This window comes from the organism of the source record quoted next (genome assembly GCF_019968955.1).
Source record: "MAG: Porospora cf. gigantea A chromosome Unknown PgA_NODE_271_length_24499_cov_324.034, whole genome shotgun sequence".
Classification (NCBI taxonomy): Eukaryota; Apicomplexa; class Conoidasida; order Eugregarinorida; family Porosporidae; genus Porospora; species Porospora cf. gigantea A.
The window spans coordinates 1-24,382 of record NW_027151560.1 but is presented as its reverse complement, the minus strand read 5'-3'; the positions used below and the strand labels follow the sequence as shown (position 1 = coordinate 24,382).

The 24,382-nt window shown below is 52.3% G+C and overlaps 15 protein-coding genes across 19 annotated transcripts; 9 read left to right on the top strand and 6 right to left on the bottom strand.

Moving 5' to 3' along the window:
* Positions 1-262: 262 nt before the first annotated feature.
* Positions 263-3,520, top strand: KVP18_002202 (uncharacterized protein; the record flags this gene model as incomplete). The annotated part of the gene is made up of 1 exon (XM_067952911.1): positions 263-3,520. The coding sequence occupies one exon, from the start codon at positions 263-265 to the stop codon at positions 3,518-3,520; it is 3,258 nt and encodes a 1,085-aa protein (XP_067810670.1).
* Positions 3,521-3,607: 87 nt separating this feature from the next.
* Positions 3,608-4,668, top strand: KVP18_002212 (uncharacterized protein; the record flags this gene model as incomplete). Its single annotated transcript, XM_067952925.1, has 2 exons — positions 3,608-4,222; positions 4,252-4,668. The coding sequence occupies 2 exons, from the start codon at positions 3,608-3,610 to the stop codon at positions 4,666-4,668; spliced, it is 1,032 nt and encodes a 343-aa protein (XP_067810682.1).
* A 270-nt stretch (positions 4,669-4,938) lies between these two features.
* KVP18_002203 (uncharacterized protein) lies at positions 4,939-6,114 on the top strand (the record flags this gene model as incomplete). The annotated part of the gene is made up of 1 exon (XM_067952912.1): positions 4,939-6,114. The coding sequence occupies one exon, from the start codon at positions 4,939-4,941 to the stop codon at positions 6,112-6,114; it is 1,176 nt and encodes a 391-aa protein (XP_067810671.1).
* A 303-nt stretch (positions 6,115-6,417) lies between these two features.
* KVP18_002216 (uncharacterized protein) lies at positions 6,418-7,581 on the top strand (the record flags this gene model as incomplete). 2 transcript variants are annotated; one of them, XM_067952931.1, is made up of 1 exon in its annotated part: positions 6,418-7,581. In XM_067952931.1, the coding sequence occupies one exon, from the start codon at positions 6,418-6,420 to the stop codon at positions 7,579-7,581; it is 1,164 nt and encodes a 387-aa protein (XP_067810688.1). The 2 variants fall into 2 exon arrangements, with proteins under 2 accessions (XP_067810688.1, XP_067810687.1); XM_067952930.1 differs by having other exon boundaries at positions 6,592-7,581.
* Positions 7,582-9,042: 1,461 nt separating this feature from the next.
* KVP18_002215 (uncharacterized protein) lies at positions 9,043-10,506 on the bottom strand (the record flags this gene model as incomplete). Its single annotated transcript, XM_067952929.1, has 1 exon — positions 9,043-10,506. One exon carries the CDS (start codon positions 10,504-10,506, stop codon positions 9,043-9,045), a length of 1,464 nt encoding a protein of 487 aa, XP_067810686.1.
* A 243-nt stretch (positions 10,507-10,749) lies between these two features.
* Positions 10,750-11,724, bottom strand: KVP18_002209 (uncharacterized protein; the record flags this gene model as incomplete). Its single annotated transcript, XM_067952922.1, has 1 exon — positions 10,750-11,724. One exon carries the CDS (start codon positions 11,722-11,724, stop codon positions 10,750-10,752), a length of 975 nt encoding a protein of 324 aa, XP_067810679.1.
* A 12-nt stretch (positions 11,725-11,736) lies between these two features.
* Positions 11,737-12,888, top strand: KVP18_002206 (uncharacterized protein; the record flags this gene model as incomplete). 2 transcript variants are annotated; one of them, XM_067952919.1, is made up of 1 exon in its annotated part: positions 11,737-12,888. In XM_067952919.1, the coding sequence occupies one exon, from the start codon at positions 11,737-11,739 to the stop codon at positions 12,886-12,888; it is 1,152 nt and encodes a 383-aa protein (XP_067810676.1). The 2 variants fall into 2 exon arrangements, with proteins under 2 accessions (XP_067810676.1, XP_067810675.1); XM_067952918.1 differs by having other exon boundaries at positions 11,944-12,888.
* Positions 12,889-12,947: 59 nt separating this feature from the next.
* On the bottom strand, positions 12,948-14,705 carry KVP18_002213 (uncharacterized protein; the record flags this gene model as incomplete). 2 transcript variants are annotated; one of them, XM_067952926.1, is made up of 1 exon in its annotated part: positions 12,948-14,705. In XM_067952926.1, the coding sequence occupies one exon, from the start codon at positions 14,703-14,705 to the stop codon at positions 12,948-12,950; it is 1,758 nt and encodes a 585-aa protein (XP_067810683.1). The 2 variants fall into 2 exon arrangements, with proteins under 2 accessions (XP_067810683.1, XP_067810684.1); XM_067952927.1 differs by having other exon boundaries at positions 12,948-14,558.
* A 54-nt stretch (positions 14,706-14,759) lies between these two features.
* On the top strand, positions 14,760-16,097 carry KVP18_002214 (uncharacterized protein; the record flags this gene model as incomplete). Its single annotated transcript, XM_067952928.1, has 1 exon — positions 14,760-16,097. One exon carries the CDS (start codon positions 14,760-14,762, stop codon positions 16,095-16,097), a length of 1,338 nt encoding a protein of 445 aa, XP_067810685.1.
* A 7-nt stretch (positions 16,098-16,104) lies between these two features.
* KVP18_002207 (uncharacterized protein) lies at positions 16,105-16,476 on the bottom strand (the record flags this gene model as incomplete). Its single annotated transcript, XM_067952920.1, has 1 exon — positions 16,105-16,476. The coding sequence occupies one exon, from the start codon at positions 16,474-16,476 to the stop codon at positions 16,105-16,107; it is 372 nt and encodes a 123-aa protein (XP_067810677.1).
* A 200-nt stretch (positions 16,477-16,676) lies between these two features.
* Positions 16,677-18,020, bottom strand: KVP18_002211 (uncharacterized protein; the record flags this gene model as incomplete). The annotated part of the gene is made up of 1 exon (XM_067952924.1): positions 16,677-18,020. One exon carries the CDS (start codon positions 18,018-18,020, stop codon positions 16,677-16,679), a length of 1,344 nt encoding a protein of 447 aa, XP_067810681.1.
* A 123-nt stretch (positions 18,021-18,143) lies between these two features.
* Positions 18,144-20,105, top strand: KVP18_002204 (uncharacterized protein; the record flags this gene model as incomplete). The annotated part of the gene is made up of 1 exon (XM_067952913.1): positions 18,144-20,105. One exon carries the CDS (start codon positions 18,144-18,146, stop codon positions 20,103-20,105), a length of 1,962 nt encoding a protein of 653 aa, XP_067810672.1.
* A 69-nt stretch (positions 20,106-20,174) lies between these two features.
* Positions 20,175-20,873, top strand: KVP18_002208 (uncharacterized protein; the record flags this gene model as incomplete). Its single annotated transcript, XM_067952921.1, has 1 exon — positions 20,175-20,873. The coding sequence occupies one exon, from the start codon at positions 20,175-20,177 to the stop codon at positions 20,871-20,873; it is 699 nt and encodes a 232-aa protein (XP_067810678.1).
* A 75-nt stretch (positions 20,874-20,948) lies between these two features.
* Positions 20,949-22,604, bottom strand: KVP18_002210 (uncharacterized protein; the record flags this gene model as incomplete). The annotated part of the gene is made up of 1 exon (XM_067952923.1): positions 20,949-22,604. One exon carries the CDS (start codon positions 22,602-22,604, stop codon positions 20,949-20,951), a length of 1,656 nt encoding a protein of 551 aa, XP_067810680.1.
* Positions 22,605-22,626: 22 nt separating this feature from the next.
* Positions 22,627-24,207, top strand: KVP18_002205 (uncharacterized protein; the record flags this gene model as incomplete). 2 transcript variants are annotated; one of them, XM_067952916.1, is made up of 1 exon in its annotated part: positions 22,627-24,207. In XM_067952916.1, one exon carries the CDS (start codon positions 22,627-22,629, stop codon positions 24,205-24,207), a length of 1,581 nt encoding a protein of 526 aa, XP_067810673.1. The 2 variants fall into 2 exon arrangements, with proteins under 2 accessions (XP_067810673.1, XP_067810674.1); XM_067952917.1 differs by having other exon boundaries at positions 22,642-24,207.
* Between the last annotated feature and the right edge of the window lie 175 nt (positions 24,208-24,382).

The following is a 24,382-nucleotide window of genomic DNA, read 5'->3' as shown; positions in this document are numbered from 1 at the left end:
CCATCTCGCTTCCATTTGTAGAGACCTTTTCCCTTGAGCAGCTGCTGCTGCTCAATGCGCTGCTGCTCAATGCGCTGCTGCTCGAACTGCTCATGGGAATGAGTATAAGTGGATTGGGCGTCGAAGCTGTGTGGGGTGTGGGGGTGTGACTGGACGTCGCGTCTTATGTTCAGTGGCTCTGTGAACTAAACGCAGGTCACTGGGAACCCCCAGGTCGTGACTAGAGCAAAGGAAGGTCGGCCTCTTGCAAATCGCACATTTGATGCTGAAGCTTGCGGTGCAGGATTTTCTCTCAGAAGAGGAATCCAGACGTCAAAATGCACACCGGTTGCTAAATGAAACGCCATTTGAGATGTTCCTACTGAAATTATCCGAGATGCTGGCCGAACCCGACATGACCGAGGCCGAAAAGAACCTGGTTGTCGTTCTGCTGCGGAAGCGAATCGTGACTGACGGGGCGTCAATCGACGCTATAGCTTGCTCTGAAGCTCGGACTCAAGCAGGAACGCGTGTCCTCAGCGCACTTATGATGGAGACGGACCTCAAGGCGTTCAAACGGCTGGTGGACTGCGTCGGCGCCCTCGCCGGCATTCTGTTCGAGGACACTGAATGGCCTGAGATGCAGCAGATGTTCTCGTCATTCCTCTCGGGTTCGGTTCGGATTCCACTGGGTCACTTTCTGATGCTGGTTGAGGTTTTTCTAGAGTACCCGATAATGACGAGACTGGAGGTGGACTCATGGCTTGGTGAACTGCTCATGAGGGGCTTTGCTTCTAGCAATCGGGACGATCGAATCGCAGCACTCCATACGGCCGTATCTGCGGCAGAGAACTTCGATGCTCAGAGGTACAGCCGGTCTCATATATCTGTGGTGGTGGAGAGCGTTTTTGAGGTGGCGTTGACTTTTCCGCTGGATGTGACTTGTCTGGATGCGTTGTTGGCTTTCGTCATGGCGCTGAAGCCGGATGAGATTCACTGTGATCCACTGCTGGGCATCCGCGGAATGCTGCTGTCATCTATCAAGGCACAGCACAAGCACAGCGACGACCCGCAAATGGTACTGTTTCAGATTTTCATTCAGCTCCACGTTCGGAACCCAGGAGTGATGAGCTTTGCTCTTCTGGAGAACACCCTCTGCTCCCTGCTTGATATGTTGGTTGGCGCTATGTCACTGGAGGACTTCCGAGATTGGGAGACTGCAGGAGAAGAGGAGGGTACCGAGGATGCTGTCATTCTTCAAGATGGCCTACGGAAGCTGCTAGAGGCATTCGAGGAGCTTGACGGGTTTGATGAGCTGGTTCGGTCCGTGATTGACAGGTACATTTCACGAAGCGAGACCTCCCTGGGCAAAGTGGGTGGTTTCATTATGTTGAAGCTGGTGGCAGAGTACACACCTCAGTTGATTGAAGAGAGTCTGGACGATTTGAAGGACCATGTAATCGGCGCCCTGATGACTAACGACGACCCGAGGATTCGACATGCCATTCTGACGTTCTTCTTCACAGGTGTCACAACGCTTTCACCGACAATGTTGGATGTGATGGGGGACCAAATGATCAAGTCGATCCAGAACGTCCTGTTGAACGACAAGAGCTCTAAGGTTGTCAAGAAGTCTCTGGCCGCGCTATGCACACTGGTCTTGACGTCGGACCTCCATTCAATGGACGCCGTGGTGCTGAGTGCGCTTCCGATGCTGATAGACCCAATTCTGGTTTCAGCCATGCAATCTGCTGACGTAGAGATTGTGGAACTGGCTATTGATTGTGTCTCCAGCCTTGTCACAATCTCCCAAGAGAAATTCCGCCCCTACTACCTCCCATTTCTCCTGTTCGCCCGGCAGTGCATCCATGACACAGTGTTAGCCTTGCAAGGCGAGCAAGCGATTCCCGACCTCTTTGAAGCGTGCCTGGAGTTGTTTGGGCAGATCGTAGTGGCTGTGTCCCCTGAGGAAATCGGGATGGACATCGCGGTAGTGTCGTCCCATATGATCTTCCTGGTTAACGAAGGCCTCTGTAAGACCAGCCGTACACTATTCAAATCATGTGAAGTTGTGCCCGCCATCATTCTTTGCGTGGGCCGATTGGCCGAGGCGTTCCCTAATCGATCCACAGAGATGATCCAAGGAGTGTTTCCAGGATTGCTGGAAGCTGCTCGGTATGATGTTTCCCCTGAGGTGGTGCAGAAGGCATCTCAAAGGCGACATGGTCACATCTCATTCAATACGGAGGCAGAAAGTACTCATGTCGTTGTAAGAGGCAAACACGGAGTCGAGAATGTCTACACCATCAATACAGCAATGGTCGAGGAGAAGAAGCAGGCTCTCCGCGCTCTCAAGAGCATTGTCAGCTTTTGCCCACGTAACGTGGGGCCGGAGCTGATGGAAAAACTCTTCAGCGTTGCCACGGCTTGTCTTGAGGGCCCTCGCTTCGGAGTGATCAACGAGGAGGCATTGGACTTGTTAGGTGGGATCTTCGCAATCAGCATCTCCGAAGCCAAAACGTTGCACGAAGCTTGCAGCCAGACATTTAAGGTCCTCGAGATCTTCGCCCGTCACGCTGAACGGAGTGATCTGTGCCAGAGTGCCTGTGTCCTCCCTCCCCTAGAAATTGTGCTGTCGTCTCTGAAGGCGTTCATAGCGGCTGAAGGACCTTTTGACGACGGACCTTCCATGCTGATTCTAGAGAGATGTGGCTTGCTGCTAGGCGGACTCCTGAATCTTTCGATGCAGGCCGAGATGGAAGACGATCCGGAAACCAGCAAACTCTATGCGGCAGAGTCATTTCCGAGCGATTCCAATGAGATGGTGGGAGAAATTTTCGACAACGCTTGGCACTGCCTCAACATTCTGTTGAAGACATTTGGGCCCTTGGCGTGGGAGTCGTTTGATAAGTTCTATAGTTTTCCGTACGGGGTACTGATGTCCATGGATGAAGCCAATCTGACTGGACGAGTCGCGGCGCTGTGTGTGTACGCCTCTGTCATCGAGCACTGCTTGCCTCGATCCGCACAACTGGCTGAGAAGTTCCTGCCCTTAGCCCTGCTGCACACCAGGAGCCACACCTCCAACGATGACGTGCTCAAACTGCAGGCAGCTACGTACGGCGTGGGAATCGTTGCTGAGCGCGTGCCGTCGGTGTTCGCCCGCGATCTGAAGGGCAACCTTCAATCTTTGCTAGATGTGTTAGCTGCTCCGGCGACAGCACAGCCTACATGGAGAGCTGTCGCGGATTGCGTCGTCGTAGCCGTCTTGAAGGTTTACATTCACCACGAGCCCCTTGATGAGGCGGTGTTGGTAGACGTCCTGTCGACCTGGCTACCGCTGACTGAAGACCTCGATGAGGGAGTAGCGCTGTTGAGGCTGCTCACGGGAATGGTGACCTCCCAGCATCGATTGCTGTGCAATGCGCAATTGCGTGCTATCCTCCACTCCGTTAAACACGACACAGAATTCTTAGAGTTGGTGGCAGCACAGGACATGGGTAAGACTGCTGTGGAGGAGTTCGAGTTGTGTACGCAGTAAAGTACTGACTTACTGACTAGAAGCTGTACTGATAAAGGATGAGTTATGATTCGTTGATTTTGTAAAGTAGGAGTTGGTTGAAAATTAATGGATTGCTGTCGACATCCTTCTGCAAAGCTAACTGCTTTGATAGACTTGATATATGTGCTTGAGGACGAAAATGGCCCTCTTGTTGAGAACTTCCTTCTGACCTACGCAGAGAAGAAACTGCAGGACCTCCGAAGCAAATCGTCTGTGATACCCCCCACCTCGATAGCGGTCACGCCAAGCACAGCAACACCTACCCCTGAGCCCCTACCTATTCAGGGTTTGGCTCCTGTGAGCGCAGAGAGACCTGATTTCGATGCTATGCAAGACTTGAACGGTTACAACTTGGCCCTGCTTGACAAAATGAACAAGCGCAACTTGAACGACATGATCAGCGGTAAGAGCGCAGAGGAGATGCATCTCCTCAGGGAGCAGCTGACTGGTGAGAAGGCTGTCAATGAAAAGTACTCTCAAGTTGTGAACGAGATGGTGGGACAGTACAAAGTACTGGCCCTTACCGCGCCGGCTGAAGGGCAGAGTACAGCGCAGGCTGAAGAGAGTACCGTGGCAGTCATCAAGGTCTACTCAGACCCTGAATTGATGACTGTTGGCGGTCTTTTAAGTCCATTTGAGGTGGAATTTTTGCTCCTCGAAGCTGAGACGCTTCCCGAATCTGTAAGACATCCAAGGATCCGCTCATCCAGAAAATCGTTCCTTGGAAGGACAGCCGTGTCAATTGCAAGGAAATCCGATCGAAACTGATTGATATGATCTCCAATCGAGTCATGGGTGTCCTTCCCGTTCCGGACGGCAGTGCTCTGAAGGCTTGCGTCCTCGAATCTTATGCTCCAGGTCTGCCAGCGCTGCAGGAGGCTAAGGAGAAGAGTTTATTCGAGGCAGTGTGCACTATTTTCCTGGATGACAGTGCTAAAGGAGGCCTGGACTTTATGGACATGGGATTTGAAATCCGGCCAGAATCTGGAACTGCCGTCTTCTGGAAAACGAAAAACCAGGAGCAGATATCAGACAAGAGAACCCGGCACTCCGTCCTTCCGACCTCGAGCAGGCTGCGGGTACTCCGACTGTTCTTTGCAAAAGCGTTGAAGGTTCAGGAGGCCTGATATTTTTTATTGGGATGAAACGCTTTTGTGTGTGCGCTCATGCCGTTAGAGAAGGGTGGGACTCGAACTTGGGTGAAAGCCGTGTGCATCGGAAACAAACTCGTGTTCCTTCGTGTCATACTTACTTGTCACAAGTTGGAATGGATCTCCATAAAACTCCAATCCCTGGACTCCTGCCACCAGAGGACTCCTGCCAGCCCTCAAAACTCCAACTCCTGGACCTGGGTTAGGATTCGTTGATTTTTTTAAGTAGGAGTTGGTTGAATATTAATGGATTGCTGTCGACATCCTTCTGCAAAGCTAACTGCTTTGATAGACTTGATATATGTGCTTGAGGACGAAAATGGCCCTCTTGTTGAGAACTTCGTTCTGACCTACGCAGAGAAGAAACTGCAGGACCTCCGAAGCAAATCGTCTGTGATGCCCCCCACCTCGATAGCGGTCACGCCAAGCACAGCAACACCCACCCCTGAGCACCTACCTATTCAGAGTTTAGCCGCCGTCACGCCAAGCACAGCAACACCCACCCCTGAGCACCTACCTGTTGCTCTGCTTGACGAAATGAACAAGCGCAACTCGAAGCGCAACTTGACGGACGGGATCAGCGGTAAGAGCGCGGAGGAGGTGCATCACGGAGGAGGTGCGTCTCTTCAGAGAGCAGCTAAGACGAGCGCGGAGGCGGCGCGTCTCTTAAATGGAGCTGCGTCTCTTCAGAGAGCAGCTGGTAAGAGCGCGGAGGAGGTGCCTTTTTTCGGGGGGCAGCTGAAGGTCAGCGGTAAGAGCGCGGAGGAGTGCATCTCTTCGCAGCTGACTGGTGAGGAGGCTGTCAATGAAAAGTACCCTATGGGTATGAACGAGATGGTGGCACGGTACAAAATTCTGGGCCTTGCGACGCCGGCTGAAGGGCAGAGCACAGCGCAGGCTGAAGAGAGAACCGTGACAGTCCTCAAGTTTTACTCAGACACTGAATTGATGACTGTTGGTGGACTTTTAAGTCCATTTGAGGTGGAATGCTTGCTCCTCGAAGCTGAGACGCTTCCTGAAGCTGTAAGATATCCTTGGACGGACAGCCGTGTCAATTGCAAGGCAATCCGATCGAAACTGACTGATATGATCTCCAATCGAGTCATGGGTGTCCTTCCCGTTCCGGACGGCAGTGCTCTGAAGGCTTGCGTCCTCGAATCTTATGCTCCAGGTCCTCCAGGTCTGCCAGTGGTGTGGGAGGCTAAGGAGAGTTTATTCGAGGCTGTTTGCACTATTTTTCTGGATGACAGCGCTAAAGGAGGCCTGGACTTTATGAATATGAGGTTTGGAATCCGGCCAGAATGTGGAACTGCCGTCTTCTGGACGAAGGAGAAGGTGTCAGACAAGAGAACGTGGCACGCCGTCGTTCCTGTAATGAGTAGGCTGCGTGTACTCCGACTGTTGTTTGTTAAGGAGGACTGATATCCTCCGACTGTTGTTTGGTTTTTATTGGGATGAAACGTTTTCGTATGTGCACTCATGCCGATGATCTCCCATTAGAGTGGGGTGGCAAAAAGTTGAAAATCCAACCCACTCGTCATCGTGTTGCGCCCTGACAGTGAACGAGGTGCAAAGATACTTGTCTCCGACAAGAGATCACTTAAACGTCTTGGCCTTTGCGCTATCGGCGTCCAGTATGCACACACCGCGCTCCTAAGTGGCAAATGCGCGAAGTTGTATGATGCCAGCGCGGGCATCGCCGGCAACTCATTTTCGCCTAGCTGTATGTTGATATTGACGGCTACTATGGGGTCGGCAGTCGGGACGATGTGCTGTGGGGTGGTGTATGACAAGGTAAACTCCCGGTTCGCTATGTTTGCGACTGCGGCCGCAGCCCTTCTGCTGTCTTCTTTGGCGGCATTCATAGTGTCCTCGAGAAGCTTGTGGGTTTGGCATACAATGGCAGCCGCTGTGGGATTTGCTGCTGGAGGAGGGTACTACACGCTGGCGGTATTCGCAATGGATGCCACTTTTTGTATCCATGACACTGTTTGGGCACTATCGCATGTACAGGTCATGGGCAGCATTGGCTTGATGCTTCCAGATGTGGTCATGACCACCGCTGAGTTCCTCTACTCTGGGCATGAAGCAAGCCTGAGGACGCTGTATGGCGCGCGTTTCGGGCTGATATCCACCTTGGTGTTTTTCGTACCGCTCGTGCAGGCGTTACAAAGCGGGAACCCCGTGGAGCCTACGACGCCGCCTACCTCGCCGCCTCCCGCTTCGAGCTCCAGCATCATACGTCAGGTATCCCTCATCTCAGAAGGACTGGGTGTGAAGCGAGCAAACTCACAACTAGGTTCGTGGAACTACGACGAGGAGAGTCTGAAGTTTTCTGTCAAACGTCTCAGCACCAAGGAAAAAGCCCGTAGAGTCATGATGGGTGGCGGGTTTTACTTCATGAACAACGTAGGCTGGTATTTGGTCGCCAGGATGGCTAGTCAAGATATACCGCTGATCTCGTATATCGACACTGCGGCGGTTGCGGGCGGGGGGTTGCTGGGCTACTTCAGCATGCTACGTCTGGGTATTCAGGAGCATCTACGCGTAACGGGGGTTTTTGTTGCCATTGCTCTCATAGTTAGCAGCTCCTTCCTTAACCTGCTTGATACCCAGTTCCTGCCAGCCCTCCAATTCGCACTGATATGGGCTACGAACCAGGCAAACGTGGGATCGTTCTCCTTGAACTGCGTGGCATTCGCAGATGTGGAGACACCGGCCCCACTGATAGCCGCCTGCTTCGCTCTCGGACGCGTTGGAAACTGTTTCGGGTCGGTGCTGGAGATGTACCTTCCCGCGACTGCCATCTTCCTCGTTGGAGGAGGTATACATCTACTTGTTGTGATGATGAATTCTGAGTCGATCCCCCTAATTAAAGGGATGACTTGATTGATGGTGTCTGTCTTTTAATAATGGGGATGTTCCTGCGTGAGGATCTGTCTGTCTTTTGAATAATGACTAAAACCCAGATGGTTGGCGCCTGCTTATGCCTGTCGCTCTTGGCGACAAGCATGAGCCGGGCCTGTCTGGAGGCGCTGACTCCTTTTATGCTCATTCGACAGCGAGACCCGTTCGGCATCGCTACAATAGCAGGTAGCATCTCGGCGTTTGCAGGAGTGGTACTAGCTGCCCTTCTGTACAGTAGGATGCGCATTGATTGGCTTGCAGCCATTGGATGCTTCGGAGGAGTGGTGGCCTGTGTGTTTTCGTCCCAGTTGGCTGATCAACCAGTATGTCTTCTGGCGTTTCAAATCTGGGGGGGGGTTCAAGCTGGGATTCTTGCAGTTGCCGCTCCCTTTTCATTGCTACATCTCTGTTCTTCTGAGGAGGCTGCGATCACACATATGATACGCATGGGCCTTTGTGACCTGATGGGTACCGTCTCTGTGTATATATCTACTGGATTTATGGGCATCATCTGCAAGAATGATGCGACCGTTGTCAGGGTGGTGCTGGTGTTACCCTGTGTGCCCTATGGGATAGGAATGCTAGGTCTTGTTTTCTTCCGTCCTGCCAAGCGACAACCAAGCCTCGAAGAGGGCACTTTCGACAGAGGAACCACGCGGTTTCTCGATAGGAGCTCAAGCTGGTTCCAGTCTGATACCGTTTCTGAAATATCGCTTGGCCATTTCATGGATCGTAAAATCCTCGCGGATTCGACAATCTTGGACTCCTGTCGAGATACCTTGGGAGAGACCTTGTCCCCCAAGGTTCAGTTTCTGTCAAGCAGCTTTCGGACTGACCAGCCATCGAGTCCGCTCGCGCCGCGGCATCTATCCTCTATTGAGAAGCCGCAGAAGCTGACTGTAGGAATGGTCGTCGGCACATCCCTTACATGCTTCGTCTTCGCTTTCTTGGAAAGGCTGCTGCTGATGTATTCGTTGCAGGTGGCTGATATCTCGCAAACGGAGGAGGAGGTGGCGTGGTGGTTAATAGCTTCAGGTCTTCTCGTTCTTTCCTCTGGAATCGCGGGATCCGTTTTTTTGGCAATGGCTTGGCCTTATGATCATTTGTGTGTTGCCCTCGTCGTGACGATATGTGGGATGCTGCCCTATGGCGTTTTCGCTGAGGTAACCACACCCCACACCCCATGGATCAGGTGTGTGATTTCGCTGTCCGGGAGCTTCGGCGTGTACTTCACCTCCTCCCTCGTGTGGTCACTACCGTACATGGTGTTCCCCAAGCAACCGCTGGGCTGTTTGATGCCCGTAGCAACGCGATTTTTAGCGGAGGCCGCAGCTGTGGCTGCATCCACGCTTTTCAATCATCTTCAACCACTGATATTGCACATGATATTTGTGTTTGTACTTGTTCTTGCATTAGGGGCGGTGATGGCCTTCCAGTATCCAATCAGGTACCGCCTAGATGTTGGGTAAATCGCGCTACTCTCAGGGCACTCTGGCTGTTGAGAGGCTCTGGAAACGTCGTCGGATCTGATTGTCCTCGGCGCATGTATTTCAAGCAGGGGTACGCCAAACAAGACCATCTATCGTGAAGATCCAACGGCCAGTCATTGTAAAACCAGTCCACAGCGGCCACCCGCATGCCGCTTTGCATCACCAAGGCCTTTCCAAGAAGCACCACTTCATTATCCAGAGCGGTGTGCAAAAGCACCAGCAGATCGCGATCGTCCTGGGATGTGTGCTGTATGAGTTCGCGAAGCTTGGAGCCAACCACCTGACGAGGGCGGTCAGCGGGCCAGTCTAAGTCGTGTGTCTGGTCGTGCTGAGTCCGATATTCTAGCGGTGCTCTTCCGTTCATAACTGTCATGAGCCAATTTTTCATAGCCCCATAATCGAAGTCTCGTCTCGGGTAGACGAACATTCCCGTCCGCTCGGGAGATAGGTACATTCCTGGAGACGGCACGTAAGGTGGAAAATCCGTGAAAGCCTTAACGCGAACATTCATCTCCTTGTCTGAAGTATTCATCCACACGACGATGAAGAACTGCCTCCAGTATGCAGCAATTGTAGAGAAAGCGGACCTCAATGCTTCCAACTGTTCTTTCGGACACAAGACGACCAGTTTCGGTTCGGACCCCACCTTTTGAGCTGATTGGGCCGTCATCTCCGTTATGAGGTCTATGTTTTCTCGTCGGAGAAACTCTCCAGTTGAAGTGGCATCTGGTAGCCTTAGCCGTTGCATACTCCAACGACCGGCGCCATCAGAGTCCCTGAATCGGTGGAGACTGCACAGACCTCCAGACCAGCCTTCAATCACCGCGAATCGAGCTGAATGCGCCTCCTGTACCGCAAAATCTTCAAAGGCTACACGCACAGCCCTTGAAACCCCGCCAAGCAAGTGAACTTTTGACTCGTTGGGGAACGCCGAGTCGGCGATTTCCAAGGCGGTGGCGTTTCTTTCCAAACCCACCAACGTCTCCACAGGGGGTCGTATTGAGGCTTCGATCCACTCCACGATGTTCTTAGATGACCAGTAGCCTTGGTATTCGACTAGCTCTCCATCGACTTTACGCAGGAACAGTTCTGGGTATGAGGGCACGGGCCAGGCGTCAGTACGGTAGATTTGCAGGTTGGAAGGGACATAGATCTCCTCGACAGCCAACCCAACTCGAGCCAACGTGGCTTTGTCGCTCTCAGCTATCCTTCCTTTATCGGTCATGAAGCGAACCTTGTCAGACTTTTGCTGCCTGTTCCAAAGGTCATCGATAATGTGGTGTCTTGAGGCGCACGCAGCCTTTTTTGGAGGGCACACGAAAATCAACGCTGGGTCGACATGCCCTTCAAGCAGCGAGGGATCCGTCAACAAAGGGTAAGCCCATACTGTTACCAAGCAGAACCCGCGTAATATCATGGATATGATCTGGTCTTTCGAGCATCTGACCAAGACCACGCAGGCCCCAGCCCACAACATGGCTTTACGATCACGTCTACAACCTGCTGCCAGAGAGTAGGAGATGTTGACCTTCCCCAATTTGGAGGAAACAAGTCGACAGCGGAGAGAGTATCATGGCAGGCGCTGGTCATCGAAGTTGAGCATATCGGCTGAGGAGCCTCACTATCCATAAAAAGAACGCTTTAAATCTTTGTCCATTTCTCATTCCTTCGTTGCACTTTTCTCTGAAAGATACCGGTAGTAGTTCCATACATACACCAGCCACGCCGTAAGAACGACAGCGCCAGTTCCAAGGGTGTTCGGCAGTTGAGATAGCGGAATGGCACAGGCCATTGGCCACCAAAGATATCTCAGTACGCCGTGAGTGTGAACGTTGAACCGTTGAACAATGACCTCGATGGCAAGCATCGCGAATGTAACCGCGCGGACGATAAACGTCGTTCCGAGAAGGACATGGCAGGTTTGCAGCGCCAGCGCGGGAGGGAGGAAAGTAGTGGCCTTCTCAAGCTGCCACATCACGGTGGCCAGGTTCCAGATAGTTACGAGGTACGTCAACAAGAGCCAAAGGTCGCTGAACTTGTAGCCTGCGTACAGCTCCAACGCCCATAAACCTGGGACGATTCCCCTTGACATAATGAGGCCTGGTACGAAAAGAATGTTGAACTCGTCAACTGTAAACCAGTCAGATTTCGTAAAGGAAGAACCAAGCAACAGCCGACCGAGTACATGATGTGCCCAACAGGCCACAAAAAAAGGCAGTTGTCCCACGATCCACATCGTCGGAAATAGCCAGCCTGCTCGGAAGTTTTGTCCCTCTGCAGATGTGACGTCCACGATGGAGCTCAGCCAAGCGAGCGCGGAGAGAGACGACACAAGTGAGTCGACTGCGTGGTCAAGAAACTCGCCGGCGCGAGACGATGTACCAGTTTTCCGTGCTTGACAGCCGTCGACATTATCCAACACACCATAGGTAGACCATAGAACGCCAGCCAACACATGGTGCCCAGTCGTGATGAGGCAGACAGAACTCAGCACAAGGCCCAACCCAAACAGAGTGATAGACCAAGCCGGTACGTACTCCGGAACTACGTGGTCGCATAGCCAGACGCAAAACGGCTTCACGATCCGCTTGTAGAACGGCGACGTCACCGGTGAGACGTAGACGTACTCGGTCATCTAATGTGCAATATGCTACTGCAAACGGGAAGTTGTCCGTGGGCACTTGCAATCGACAAGGTCGCCTACGGCGCTGGCTGTGAGCTCCTGATCGTTGACAAGGAAGGGACGGTTACAAAGCTGAGTGTGCATAGGGGCGCTATCAGAAGTATCGTGTACGTGGAGAGTCGGGACGTCCTCGTGACTACAGCAGACGATAAACGAGTGTTGGTGATCTGCATGTCGACGCTGGATGTGAAACACGACATTCTTCTTCGACGCAAGGCATCTGCGGTTGTATGGAAGCCTACTGAGGCTGCCACTATCGCTGAAGAGAATTTCGTCATCCTAGACAAGTTTGGTGAGGCCACGAGGGTCACAATGGCTGACTTATGGCGACTGGGAGAACTGGGAGAACGCCAACTAGCAGCACATTTGGTGAAGAATCCGAACGACAAGACGATGCACGAGTTTGCAACGAGCATTTGGGGTGCCAGCGCGATGACAGTCCGCAAGGAAGCAGTGAAGCCAATTCAGGACGACATCTGTGATGACGAGGCAGACGTCCTCGGATCATACCCGTCCTTTTGCCATCTTGCCACAATCACCTGCTTTTCAACAGGCTCCCATCCGACGCTTGGAGATTTGCTCGTGACTGGAGACCGCGATGAGAAGATTCGAGTCGGCTCTCTAGGGGTGCTGGAAAATACGCAGTGGATGGGCCTAGGGCATCGGGAGTTCATCTCAGACGTCCTCTTCATGGGGGAACGTGTGGTGTCTGCTGCTGCTGATAAGGACATTTGTTTTTGGGACACTACAAGTGGTGAACGACTTGGCTGCCTAACCATCGACGCCGGCATCCCATCCAAACTAACAGCCGTGAACACCTTGACTTTTCTGGCGCTGGTGGAGAAAACGAACGGAAATCAACTGCTAACAATTGATGTGCAGAAGATGCATGTCGTTGACTCCACAGACTACCCTGGCGGAATTCAAGCAGTAATTCCTGCATGGGACGCTGTAGTCGACCTTCAAGGTCGACTGATTAAGCGTGATGGCACCGTTGTGACCCCTAACCTCCCTCCCATCCCTCCCTCCCGCAACGACTACTGGAAACACAACCGTCGACCTGGCGCTCCTACAGAAGAGGAGAGACGAGCGAAAAGACTGCGAGGAGAGAGATGAGTCAAGTGAATCGAAAGCTGATGAGTGATCCACGAATCATTTATAGGCAGTTAAAGGAGTCAAGCGTGGCTCTTACGCATCCCTCCGACGTCTTTGAGCATTTGGAGCATGGGGGCTAGCTGGTTGTTAGCCTTCTTTGTGTCCACGGCCAGCCGTTGTTGATTCTTCACGTCAATGGCGTCGAGGAGGTAGCTGTGTGGCACTTTGTACGCGTCCACGCTCATCGATTGTATAGCGTCTTTGCCGTCTCTCGTGATCACGTCTGTAAGCTCGTGCACTCGCCGACGACCGGCAGCATCCACGACGTTTTGGATATCTCGCCCTGAGAACCCCGCACTTTTCTTCGCCATCTCCTCCAGATGCGGCTCGTATGCCGCAGTGAGCTTCTTTCTGAAGATGTCAGCTCGGTCCTCTTCTGATGGCAAACCAAAAGGCACCATCTCAGACACGCGAGACATGAACGCGTCGTCAATGTTCTCAGGATGATTGGTGCAGCAGACGAGCATAGTACTGGAGTCTTCCAGCGTACCCTGCACCATTTGAAGTATTGTGGAAACCATCCGCGTCGCGTGCACAGGGACGTCTGGGCCGTTACGCTTGGGGACTAGAGCTTCAATCTCGTCTATAACTATGAGGCAACCATGAAACTCGGGGACCATCTTTGCGAGATTTCGTGCTCCTTCCCATATCGTCGCGATCTTCTTCTCGCCTGAACCAACCCACATGTCCATGACCTGAGACGTCTCGACCAGAATCAGTGGCACCTTGCACTGCTGGGCCACTGCCTTGGTCATCTCAGTTTTGCCTACGCCGGGAGGGCCGGTGAACATTACGATCTTCGGCACCTTGACTGAGGAAGACCCAGTCATCGCTTCATATACTTTGGCGGTGACGTCCGAGCTGATGAAGGTGGCGTTGATAAGCTCATGGACCTTTTTCTTTTGTTTCTCTGCGCCACCTAACTTGTCAAAGGAGGAGTTGCCTAGAGCCTCTTTAGCGCTTCCTGGAAGGAAGAGGCGAGCACCAGTAGCACGGATCTTCCTGACAGTGGCCTCGATAGAGCCGACCATGACCTCCTTTTCGACCTCGGCTGTCAGCAGAGGCTGGTCAGTCGTTCTGAACTCGCTCAGGGCTTTCGTAATCTTAGCCCTCTCCGTCTCATTGGGCTCATTGAAGGGTTCGGAGTAGCTTAATGCCGTCACCAGCGCCTGCAACGAGAGGAGTTTCTCCCCGAAATGACGCTTAGCGAATGTACCAAGCTGAGTCTCTTTGGGGAAATCGACCCAGCATTTGTTGCGCGTGTCCACGGATTGCAGTTTCATGTAGAAAAACGGTACCGGTTCGCGGCTTTTCTTCTTTTTTGGAGCTTCAGGCTGACGGGGCGTAGCGTCGTCGACTTCCGGGGTCAAAAAGAATGGACGGCCGAAAACCACGATCCTATACTGTCCTGTGGAGACCTCGAAGGTGTCTTCACTGGCCAAAGGGAAGCTCTTGAGCTCGTTGACAGGGAGATAGTCCCCGCCTTTGCCATCTTTGGGATTTGGACTGCAGAAGAAATTCGTTGGGTAGAGAAGGTTGCCGTCCTGGCGAGTCGTGGGGCCACATTCCATCACGTCAGCCTCCTTATCGAATTGGAAAAGATCATTGTCAATGCGCATACCGCTCATCATACCTGCAGCACTGGACAGCAGGGCGGCTGAGACCGGTAATTGCTGTCGAGACCGACGAGCAGACCGCAGCATGCGAGTCAGGAGGTCCGAGTTGGGAGATGCCGAAGAGCTCAATAGGGGCTGGGCTTGGACTCCACGATGAAGCATTTACCAAAATTTTTATGATTTTAGGTCCTACTAGTTGAAATCGAACTTATCCAAATGACCGTCGGCTCTCACACAACAGCCGCAGCGAATCGAACCAACATCGGACGTCTAGAGGAGTGGCGAATGCCCACTGAAGTCCTGCGGGCCTTGGTGCGCATAAAGCTAGCAGCTGCACGTGTGAATGCCGATCAGGGCGTTTTAGACCCGAAATGTCGGAACGCGATAGTTAAGGCATGTGAGGAGCTTTTGCGCAGCGACTTCAACGATGAAACGTTCCCTTTGAAGGTGTGGCAGGCCGGCAGCGGCACGAATACGAATATGAACGTTAACGAGGTACTGGCGAGTATGGCCAGTACTCAGGAACTTCCCATTCATCCCAACGACCACGTAAACCTCGGTCAGTCAAGCAACTGCGTCTTCCCAACCGCAATGCACTTGGCGGCCATAGAAAGTTGGGGAGAGCTCTCAAAATCACTGACGTACTCTATGACTGTACTGACGCAAAAGGCCGAAGATTACGGTGACGCTGTGAAGATTGGTCGAACGCATATGATGGATGCTGTTCCTATGCCAGTTAGCGCGGAGCTGCTAGCTTGGAAAAGCATTCTTCAGTCTGCCAGAGAGAACATCGATCGGATACTATGCACTGAGCTGCCGAAAATCCCACTTGGAGGCACTGCTGTGGGCACAGGCCTTAACGCCACCGAAGACTTTGGGTATCTTGCAAGGGTTGAGTTGGCTACTGAGTGGCCACATTTGCACCTTGACCATCATGACCCACGCACGAACGCTTTCCACCTCATTTCCCACCACGACGGGTTGCTGAGGTTCTCTGGGGAACTGATGACGCTTGCGACTGGGTGTATGAAGATGGCGAACGACTTAATCTTGCTGGCTTCAGGGCCTAGATGCGGGTTGGCGGAGTGGATTCTTCCAGTTGATGCCCCGGGCTCGTCAATAATGCCGGGAAAGGTAAATCCTACGCAATGTGAAATGTTGAGAATGGTAGCGGCGCAGGTGATTGGTTTGCATACTGCAAACTCAGTGGCATTGACCCACTCGAACCTGCAACTCAACACGTTCAACCCCCTCATCATCAAGAACATACTGACTTCTATAGAACTGCTTTCGGACGGGCTGAGGTCGTTTACTGAGTTTTGCCTTGTCGGTATGCAGCTAAACGAAAAGGTGGTGGCGAAGTATGCGCAGTCGAGCTTGATGGTCGCTACCGCCCTGGCACCTGTGCTTGGCTACGACCGAGTAGCCGAACTGGTGAAGGAGGCGTTGGCACAGGACAAGGACCTGTACCAGGTCGTCCTCGAGCAGCAGCTCATGACAGCCAAAGAGTTCAGTGAAATCGTCGACATCACCGCAATTGCGAACCCTCATTAAAGTGAAATCACTTCTCAACGTCAAAGGCGCCTGAAATTCCTTCACTGTTGTCCTGGATGGGAGGCCTGTGCTTTTCTTGCATTGCGTTGGCTTTTTGAAGCCACTCTACTCGTGCTTCCAACGTGGAGGTCTTATCTCGTTCCTCGTCCAGTGCGGTGGAGTAGTAGTCTTTTGGGGCAGAGGTTTTTATGGGGACAGATTGGCCTTCTTCGTCTAGATGAACGACTACTGTTGGCACTTCCTCGCGCTCTCGACTTCGTTCATCTTCCTCACTGACAAGAGCCGCAGCAAGTCCGCAGTAGCAGGCAAATACACAGATCAGAATGAGAAATGGTAATAGAACGGCTAGCCAGATTGTGGATTGCACTTGCGAAGACATTGCACTCAGTCAAAATATGCACATCGTACTCAAATGAAGGGACAAGCTTCGATACCGAAAGCCTAGGATGACTGTTTACAATGATATCATCGCGTCAGACTTCGTTAGACTTGCACCATACAACACAAGAACTGAAGAAAAAACGGCATACAAGCCTAGCAAGGGGAAATATATCAACGCTTCGACAAGCAGTGACGTGCTCATTTACAGGAATGCCAATCATGCAGCACGAGTGAGGGTTCTGAGGACGGCTCCTCGTTGCTTGTGGTCGAGTCCGTCTCTGCAAGGTGAATATTGGACTTCGCCTCATGCACGAACACCAAAGCAAACCACGACCCGATCAGACCGATTACCGTAAGTGCGAACGCCACGTGGAGAGACGCCCAAGGCGGGATCTCTGGCACCACTATGCACCACGAGATGACACATCCAAAGGCGCGGACGAGCCAGAAAACCGCCAGACGAGTCTGGTGTAGGGTCGGGTCGTCTGGAGAGCTGGCCGGCAAAATCCACTCCGTGTACTGAGAGATCACCACGTTGCAGAGGGAGAGGGCACAAAATGCTACCGTTCCAGAACCATTGAAACGCCCATGCCCAAGATCTTCAAATATATCCCACTGGCAGACGGACTGCAGCTGCATACATTCAGACACCATCGACAGTGATCCGTAGCTTAAGGCGTAGCAAATGATAGTTGTAACCGCCATGAATGCCCACGAACGGATGGTCCGAGCTTTGATTTCTAAGACTGTGTTCTCTGTGTCGCGGCTGTACCAGCTGCTGACGATTAGCTGCAAAATTGCCGCGACAGTCAAATTAAAGCATCGAGAGCGTACAGTGTACATGGTTTGAAGTCGAACTGCCATGAAGCCGATTGTCACTTCACAGACAATGTACAGAGGACCCATCCTTGGTGTGAAGACGTCCCTAGAAACAGTCGGAGGCTGCCAAGCCGGGGCCTCGGCGTCGCCTTCCAATGCTTCACTGGGCGAGAGAAGCCAGAGGTTAGGTAAAAGCCCTCCAAAGAAGCCCACTGCCACCACAATAAGCCACGACATATCCGTCAGGATGTCCCCCTTGTTATTCCAGTTGGAAGTCGTCATTACCACGGCAGCAAAGAGGCTTCCAAGGTTCATTCCTCTTCGGAGGGATGAGGTGTAGATTCTCCGGTCACGACTAAAGCAATAGGCGAAGCAGCGAGTCGTCACAGAGCTCCAAAAGAACCATGCAGCAGCTGAAACCGCAAACCCTCCAACAACATCTGTCCACAATACACGGCGTAACAAGAGAGCAAAGGCCACAGGATAAAGAATTGACCCCAGGAACATATCAATTCGCGTCTTGTTCTGAAAAGCAACTCCAGGCAGACTCTTTGTTACATTGATCCAATGGTGAAGCGAGCCCAGAACCACCACAGAGCTGTACGCAACGATGTTGCATGTCGTCATAACCTGCAGCATGCAGAGCGCATTGTAGTTACTTGGGCCCGCAAACATTAGGACCGATAGAACGACCGCTTGACCCCTAGGTGAGCGGTAGCTCATTGGCAATTGGGCATTTCTCGAAGCAATCGCGTTGCAGAAAACCGGACGCTGGCATGATGCTACAGATGCTTCATGGCCATCGCTTGAGCGGGCAAGTCAAGAACTACTTTAATCGCCATTTCCATGGCGTCTCTGAATGTCGACCTAAACGACGACCTGATTTTGGCCAGGCAAGATAAGCGTCTATGGAGGGAATCAAAGGGATTCATGACAGGGGACAGTCACGCAGTGACTAATGATCGCACCCGCTGCGAAAAGGCTGGTCAGAAGAAGAACTACGGCTTGACCCAGGAGTCCCGAAAAACAACTGACTTGGTCCTGGACCAACGAACCTTCGGTTTCCTGCATAAGCTCATCAGAGCCCGTGTCTTCACGAATATGTATGGCGCGGTATCCACCGGGAAAGAGGCAAATGTTTACTATGCTCAGCTGGATGACGTTGAGGACAGGGCGTTGAAGGTGTTCAAAACTTCCATCCTAGTTTTTCGAGATCGGGCTCGCTACGTGGATGGAGAGTTTCGGTTCTACAAGTACAAGGGCAGCAACCCACGGCAGATGGTAACTCAATGGTGCGAGAAGGAGTATCGAAACCTGCGCCGTATTTTGACTGAGGGTCTTCGATGCCCCATCCCTATCGACATCCGAGGCCATGTTTTCTGCATGACATTTCTAGGATATGAGGGCACAGCGGCCCCCAGACTCAAGGATGTCAAGGGACTCTCAGTTCCGGAATGGCGCCGAGTCTATATCGAGACCGTGGCCCTTCTCAAGGAACTTTTATACCGGTGCGATCTCGTGCATGGAGATCTATCTGAGTACAATCTGCTCATGCACCTCAACCATCCCTACCTCATCGATGTGAGCCAATCCGTGGATCTCAGCCATCCGCAGGCCGATTACTTTTTGAAACGCGATTGCATAAGAGTCACCCAGTTTTTCAACTCTAAGTTGGCAGGAGGGCTGAGTGAGAGTGACAGCTGCCCTGATTCCATAGCATGCGTCCCGCGTTTAGCCGAGGAGATGGTCCCATTGACCTCCAAGCAGCTTTACGAATTCGTAATTCAGGAGCGACTTCCAGAGGAGTTCCAAGACTATGAGACTATGCTCACGATGCCAGATGAGGTAATGGTGCTAGAGGACCCTGCCATCAATCCGTGGCGGGGTGAGTGTGATCCTGCTGAGGGAACCTGGCCAGAATATGATCGAACGTACGGCCTGGCGACCCTTGAGAACGTTCGTCAGCATATCACCCGACACCATACTGATAACGTCACTGAGATGGGTCATGTCCGGAACCTGAAAGTGAAAAAGGATGCTCATTTCGCTAAACTGCGACTGCAGAAAGAAGCAAAGGGCATCCTGAACAACGCAGATCGAGCGCAGAAACGCAAGCGCAATTTACCGGTGCCCCTAGAGTTCCAGGAGGATACCGTTGGTCTCGAAGACACCGTAACCAAGCGCATCGACACTGACCACAGCAACACTGACGCGGAAACGAGCTGTTTGCCTGATGACAGACCAACTGATGAAAGTGACCTGGGAACTCACCCCTTGTTGTTAAGCATGGGAGAACGGCATAAGACCACCTTCGAACCTATAGCGTTGAAGTCAGTCAGGAGCTACGTCGCTAACCGCCTCCGGCTTCGGCTGTTCTGCGCCTGTTTGGTGAAATACGTTGACAGGCAGGCCTTGGTGCCACGAGAGGCAGATCAGGAAACGGAAGAGAATCTTATGCTGCACTGCTGGCGCCCGGGGTCGTTGATGGAAGTTTCGGGAACTGACGTGCTGAACAGCGAGCTGGAGCGTATTGCGAAAGGGCAACCTCTGGAGTACGGTGCACTTGCGGTACCTGTCGAAGCCGAGAGCGAAAGTGAGAGCAGTAGTGAGAGCAGCAGTGACGAAGACGAAGACCAGGAAGACGACGAAGATAAGCCCCTTATCTTTGACGGTAAGATTCCTGATGACGTAGATCCGAAGGAATGGAAGAAGATGGTCAAAGCCATGAATCGGGAAAAACGCAAGACCAAGATTCCTAAACACGTCAAGAAACGGCAGAAGAAGATCAAGCAAAAACATCGAAAGTGAATTTGCCTTCGCAATTGCCTACTCCACTACAGTCCCCTCGCTGTTTGTTTCATTTCCCCGAATTTCTCAATGTTCAGACAAAAACGAGGGAAAGCGGGACTGGAGAGTTTGGCAGAGTCGGCACGCGCACTTCTCAGCGGTCGATCAGCCGTTTCAACACCAGCGGCGCGACCGGTGAAGAACATCAAGAAATCTAAACCTAAATGCATACCAAAAGTGCAGGGTAAGAAGCATGTAGGCAACCTCTGGTCGGCGCCAGGTTTTTGTATGTTCTCTCCGACTTTGCAGGCTGTGGAGGAATCGACCACACCGTCATCATTTGTTGCATCATTAGGGTCGGAGCCTACATCATTGAAGGGCATGACAAACGAGGAGATGGCGCCTTATAAGGCAGCACTGGCCCAGAATTGGAACGCAAAGTACGATGAACTCGCCAGGAAGAGAACTGTAGAGTACCAGCTGACAGCGGCGGCCAGAATGGCGCTGATCGCTCCCTCCCTGGCGGGGTGTATCCGGCGTGATTGCTGTTTGCTGGTCCCGAAGAACAAATTAAAAGAGAGGGTGCTCGCGAGTTTCTGCAGTTATTGCGGCGTATTTCGGATTCCGTCACAAAACTGTGACGTACGGATCGTACAGGGGCTGGATGCCTTGCCATTCACATCCGCCGCTGCTGCTAAACGTTTTACGGCCAAGATTGCTGTGGGAGACACAGACAAGCTCATTGTTAGTCATTGTAGACGGTGTCACAACCCAACCATAATCACTTAGCGCTCATCCGTTGCGTCCAAATTGAAGACCCGCCAATTGTGATGGGACCGTGTCCATCGCCAGCTCGCGAGCTTACTAAATGGTCATCTCCTTCATCATCTTTTCGATCACGTCCATGTCCATCGCCAGCTCAGCCACCTTAGTCCCAAAGTACTCTTCAACCTGTCGTAGAAGCAACTCGTCATGTTGACCAGGAATGATAAAGTTGATTGCTAATCCGCGCTGGCCAAATCGGCCTGTACGGCCAACTCTATGGAGATATGTTTCAGGACAGCTCTCTCTGCCTCGGACCCCTCGTTCCATACTGATGGGCATCTCATAGTTGATGACAAGCGTGACTTGAGGGACATCGATGCCACGGGCAAGCAGATCTGTGGTGATCAGCACTTTCGTCACCCCTGTCCTGAAATCTTCCATCGTCTTCTCCCTCTGCTCGCTGGTCATCGAGGCCGCACCTCCGGTTCCGCAGATTACAGAGACTGCATGCTTGTCTGCCGTCATCCGTTTGGCAAGATTGAGAGCCAGTTCTTTGGAATTGACGAAGATGATCGATTGACTGATGACCATGATGCAGTAGAGCTCTATCAGCTTGGCATACTTGTCGTCACGATCCACGCAGTTCACGTAACGCTGTTCAACGTGCGACAGAACGAGGTTCTTCTGGTTCACACGGAGGAAGGTGGCTTGAGGGGCAAAACTGTTGGCATACGAGTGTAGGCGCTCATCAAAGGTAGCGGAAAAGAGAACCTTTTGACTGTTCACGCCCATTTTACCCATTCGGGCTACTAACTGATTGACAGGCATGTGTAATCCTAGCTTCGGGTTGATGAGGTGGTCGGCCTCGTCCAAAACCAGCATCTTGATATGCTTCATGGACACTGGCGAGCGTCCAGTAAAGAGATCTAGGGTTTTGCCGGGTGTGCCCGACACGAGGTGAGCGGTCCCACACGCCGGTTGGTTTGGAATGGCGCAGTAGCTTTTCAACTCGGTGTACTTAGCGATCTCGTCAAGAACGGCTTGGTTTTGCTTCGCAAGCTCATGCGTCGGGGCGATAACCACCGCTTGGGGAAACGGAATCGTTGGATCCACGATTGAAATCATCGCCAACGAAAATGTCGCGGTCTTCCCTGTACCATTCTTGCTCTGGCCGATGAGATTCGATTTCTCACGCAGAAGGATGGGGAGGGCAATGCGTTGGATGCTCGAAGGTTGTAGAAAGCCCTTGCCATAGAGGCCTGAGAGAATCTTTTCGTCGAGTTTAAGATCTTTCCACTCAGAAATCGGCTCTGGTGCCGGGGTTAATCTGTTAGTCACCTCCACTTCCACCGCAAGAGCAGTAGGATCATATCTCCCGTCATCCTTATGTGGTTTCGGATGGGACAAGGTTCCCTCGTCGTCAGTTTTGGAGTCCTCACGTGGTTTTGGATTCTTGCTCTTCTTGGGTTCTGCAAGCGCCTCAGTGGCGCTGTTCTCGAGCTCCGTTTCCTTTGGTTGGCCTTCGAAGCCGACTGGAAGTTCGTCCCCTTTCAAAACCAAAGGAGGAGGTCCCTCCTCCGAATCGGACGGGTGCTTGCGTCTGCGGTGATCGTGTGTTCTTCTAGGTTTGACGTCGTCGCTGCAGCTGAGGCTGCTGCTGGATACCGGTTTTCTCTCCTTCTTTCTGTCATTCCGATCTTTATGGCGTCGACGCGTCGATGGCGACTCATCAGAGGAATACGATCGTCTGGGCATTTAGGAAAATCGCCTTTTCTTCATGGCATCACGCCCCATGCGCACTGGCGGCGTTTACGTGCCGCCTCACAAACTCCAGTCCCTCTTTGAAGATCAGCTCCGAAAGAGTGCTTCAGATCCCATTCAACGTCAAAGGCTTGAGTGGGAAGCTCTCCGAAAATCCATCAATGGCCTAGTAAACAAGGCCAGTCGAACTAACGTTGCAGAAGTCTCTGTGGAATTATTCAGAGAGAACCTCATTAGAGGTCGAGCTCTCCTTGTGAGGACGGTGATGAAGGCCCAGCTGTCATCTCCTGAGTTCACTCCGATATTTGCGGCGATGATAGCGATAATCAACTCCAAGCTCCCTGAAGTTGGTAAATTGCTCATCGAACGCCTCATCCTCCAGTTCAGGAGAGCATACCGTCGGAACGACAAGATCCTCACCAAGGCGTGCGTGGCTTTCATAGCCCATCTGGTCAATCAAAGAGTGGCGCATGAGATTATAGCGCTGCAGTTAATCGCGCTCCTCCTGGAAAGGCCTACTGACGACTCCGTCGAGGTGTGCGTGACTTTCATGCTGGAGGTGGGACAGGTCTTGGAGGAGGTCAGTGTTCAGGCGTACAGATCTGTGGTTGACAGATTGAGAGCTATTCAGAGAGAGGGCACGTGCGAAGTGAAGGTCCTATACGCGATTGACCGTGTCTTCGACGCTATGCGGAAGAGGTTTGTCGATTACCCCGGACTACCCGACGACCTCGACCTCGTGGATGAGGATGATCAGATCTCTCACGCACTTGACCTGCTAGATCCTAATCTGCAGCCAGACGAATCACTGCATGTATTCCAGGCGACGGACCCAGAGGTATACGCCGCCGAGTCAGCCCGTTGGAAGGACATCTCCGTGGAAATCCTCGGAGAAGCGGAGTCCGAAGACTCTGAGGACTGCGCGAGCAGCGAAGATAGCGAAGATGAACCTGAGCCCACGATGATCGTGGATTTCACGGAGGAACAGATGATTCAGTTGAGGAAGGCTGTATACTTGGTCTTCCGTTCAGCAGCCAACTTCGAAGAGGGAGTGCATAAGCTTATGCAAATGAACATTCATACCAGTCAAGTAATGGAGGTCTGTCGGATGCTTATTGACTGCACGGCCATGGAAAAGATCTTCCAGAAGTACTACCCCTTGATGGCTGAACGCCTGTGCTGCCTTAAGCCGGACTACGAGCAGTGCTTCGAGCAGTGTTTTGGGTCTTGTTACGATACGGTTCACCGCCTAGACTCCAATAAGCTCCGCAACACAGCCAAGTTTTTCGCCCATCTACTCTTCACAGACGCTATACCCTGGACGGTGCTCTCACATTTTCAGCTGACGGAGCAGACGACCACTAGCGCTGGTCGAATCTTCATAAAGGTGCTGTTTCAGGAGATTGCACAGGAGATGGGGATTGTCAAGCTAAAGAACCGAATCGAGGAACCGGTTTTACAGGAGTTCCTTTTAGGCCTATTCCCCACCGATGAGCCGAAGAACACTCGCTTTGCTGTGAATTTCTTCCGAGCCATTGGTTTGGGGGTCTTGACCGACCAGTTGGCTGAGGCGATGACGAGAGCAGTTAAGGGGTAGACGACTCTTCGCTGAAGCACCTCTACATTCAACATTCGATTCCGGTGAGGTCACCGAGATATGTGTATCGACCGGTATTCATACAATAAGCTTATGCACCTGTGGTTAGTGGCGTTTCTTAGGGCTGCCGGAGCTGAAAATGACCCTGTAGTGTTTCAGATGCCGATAATGTCAA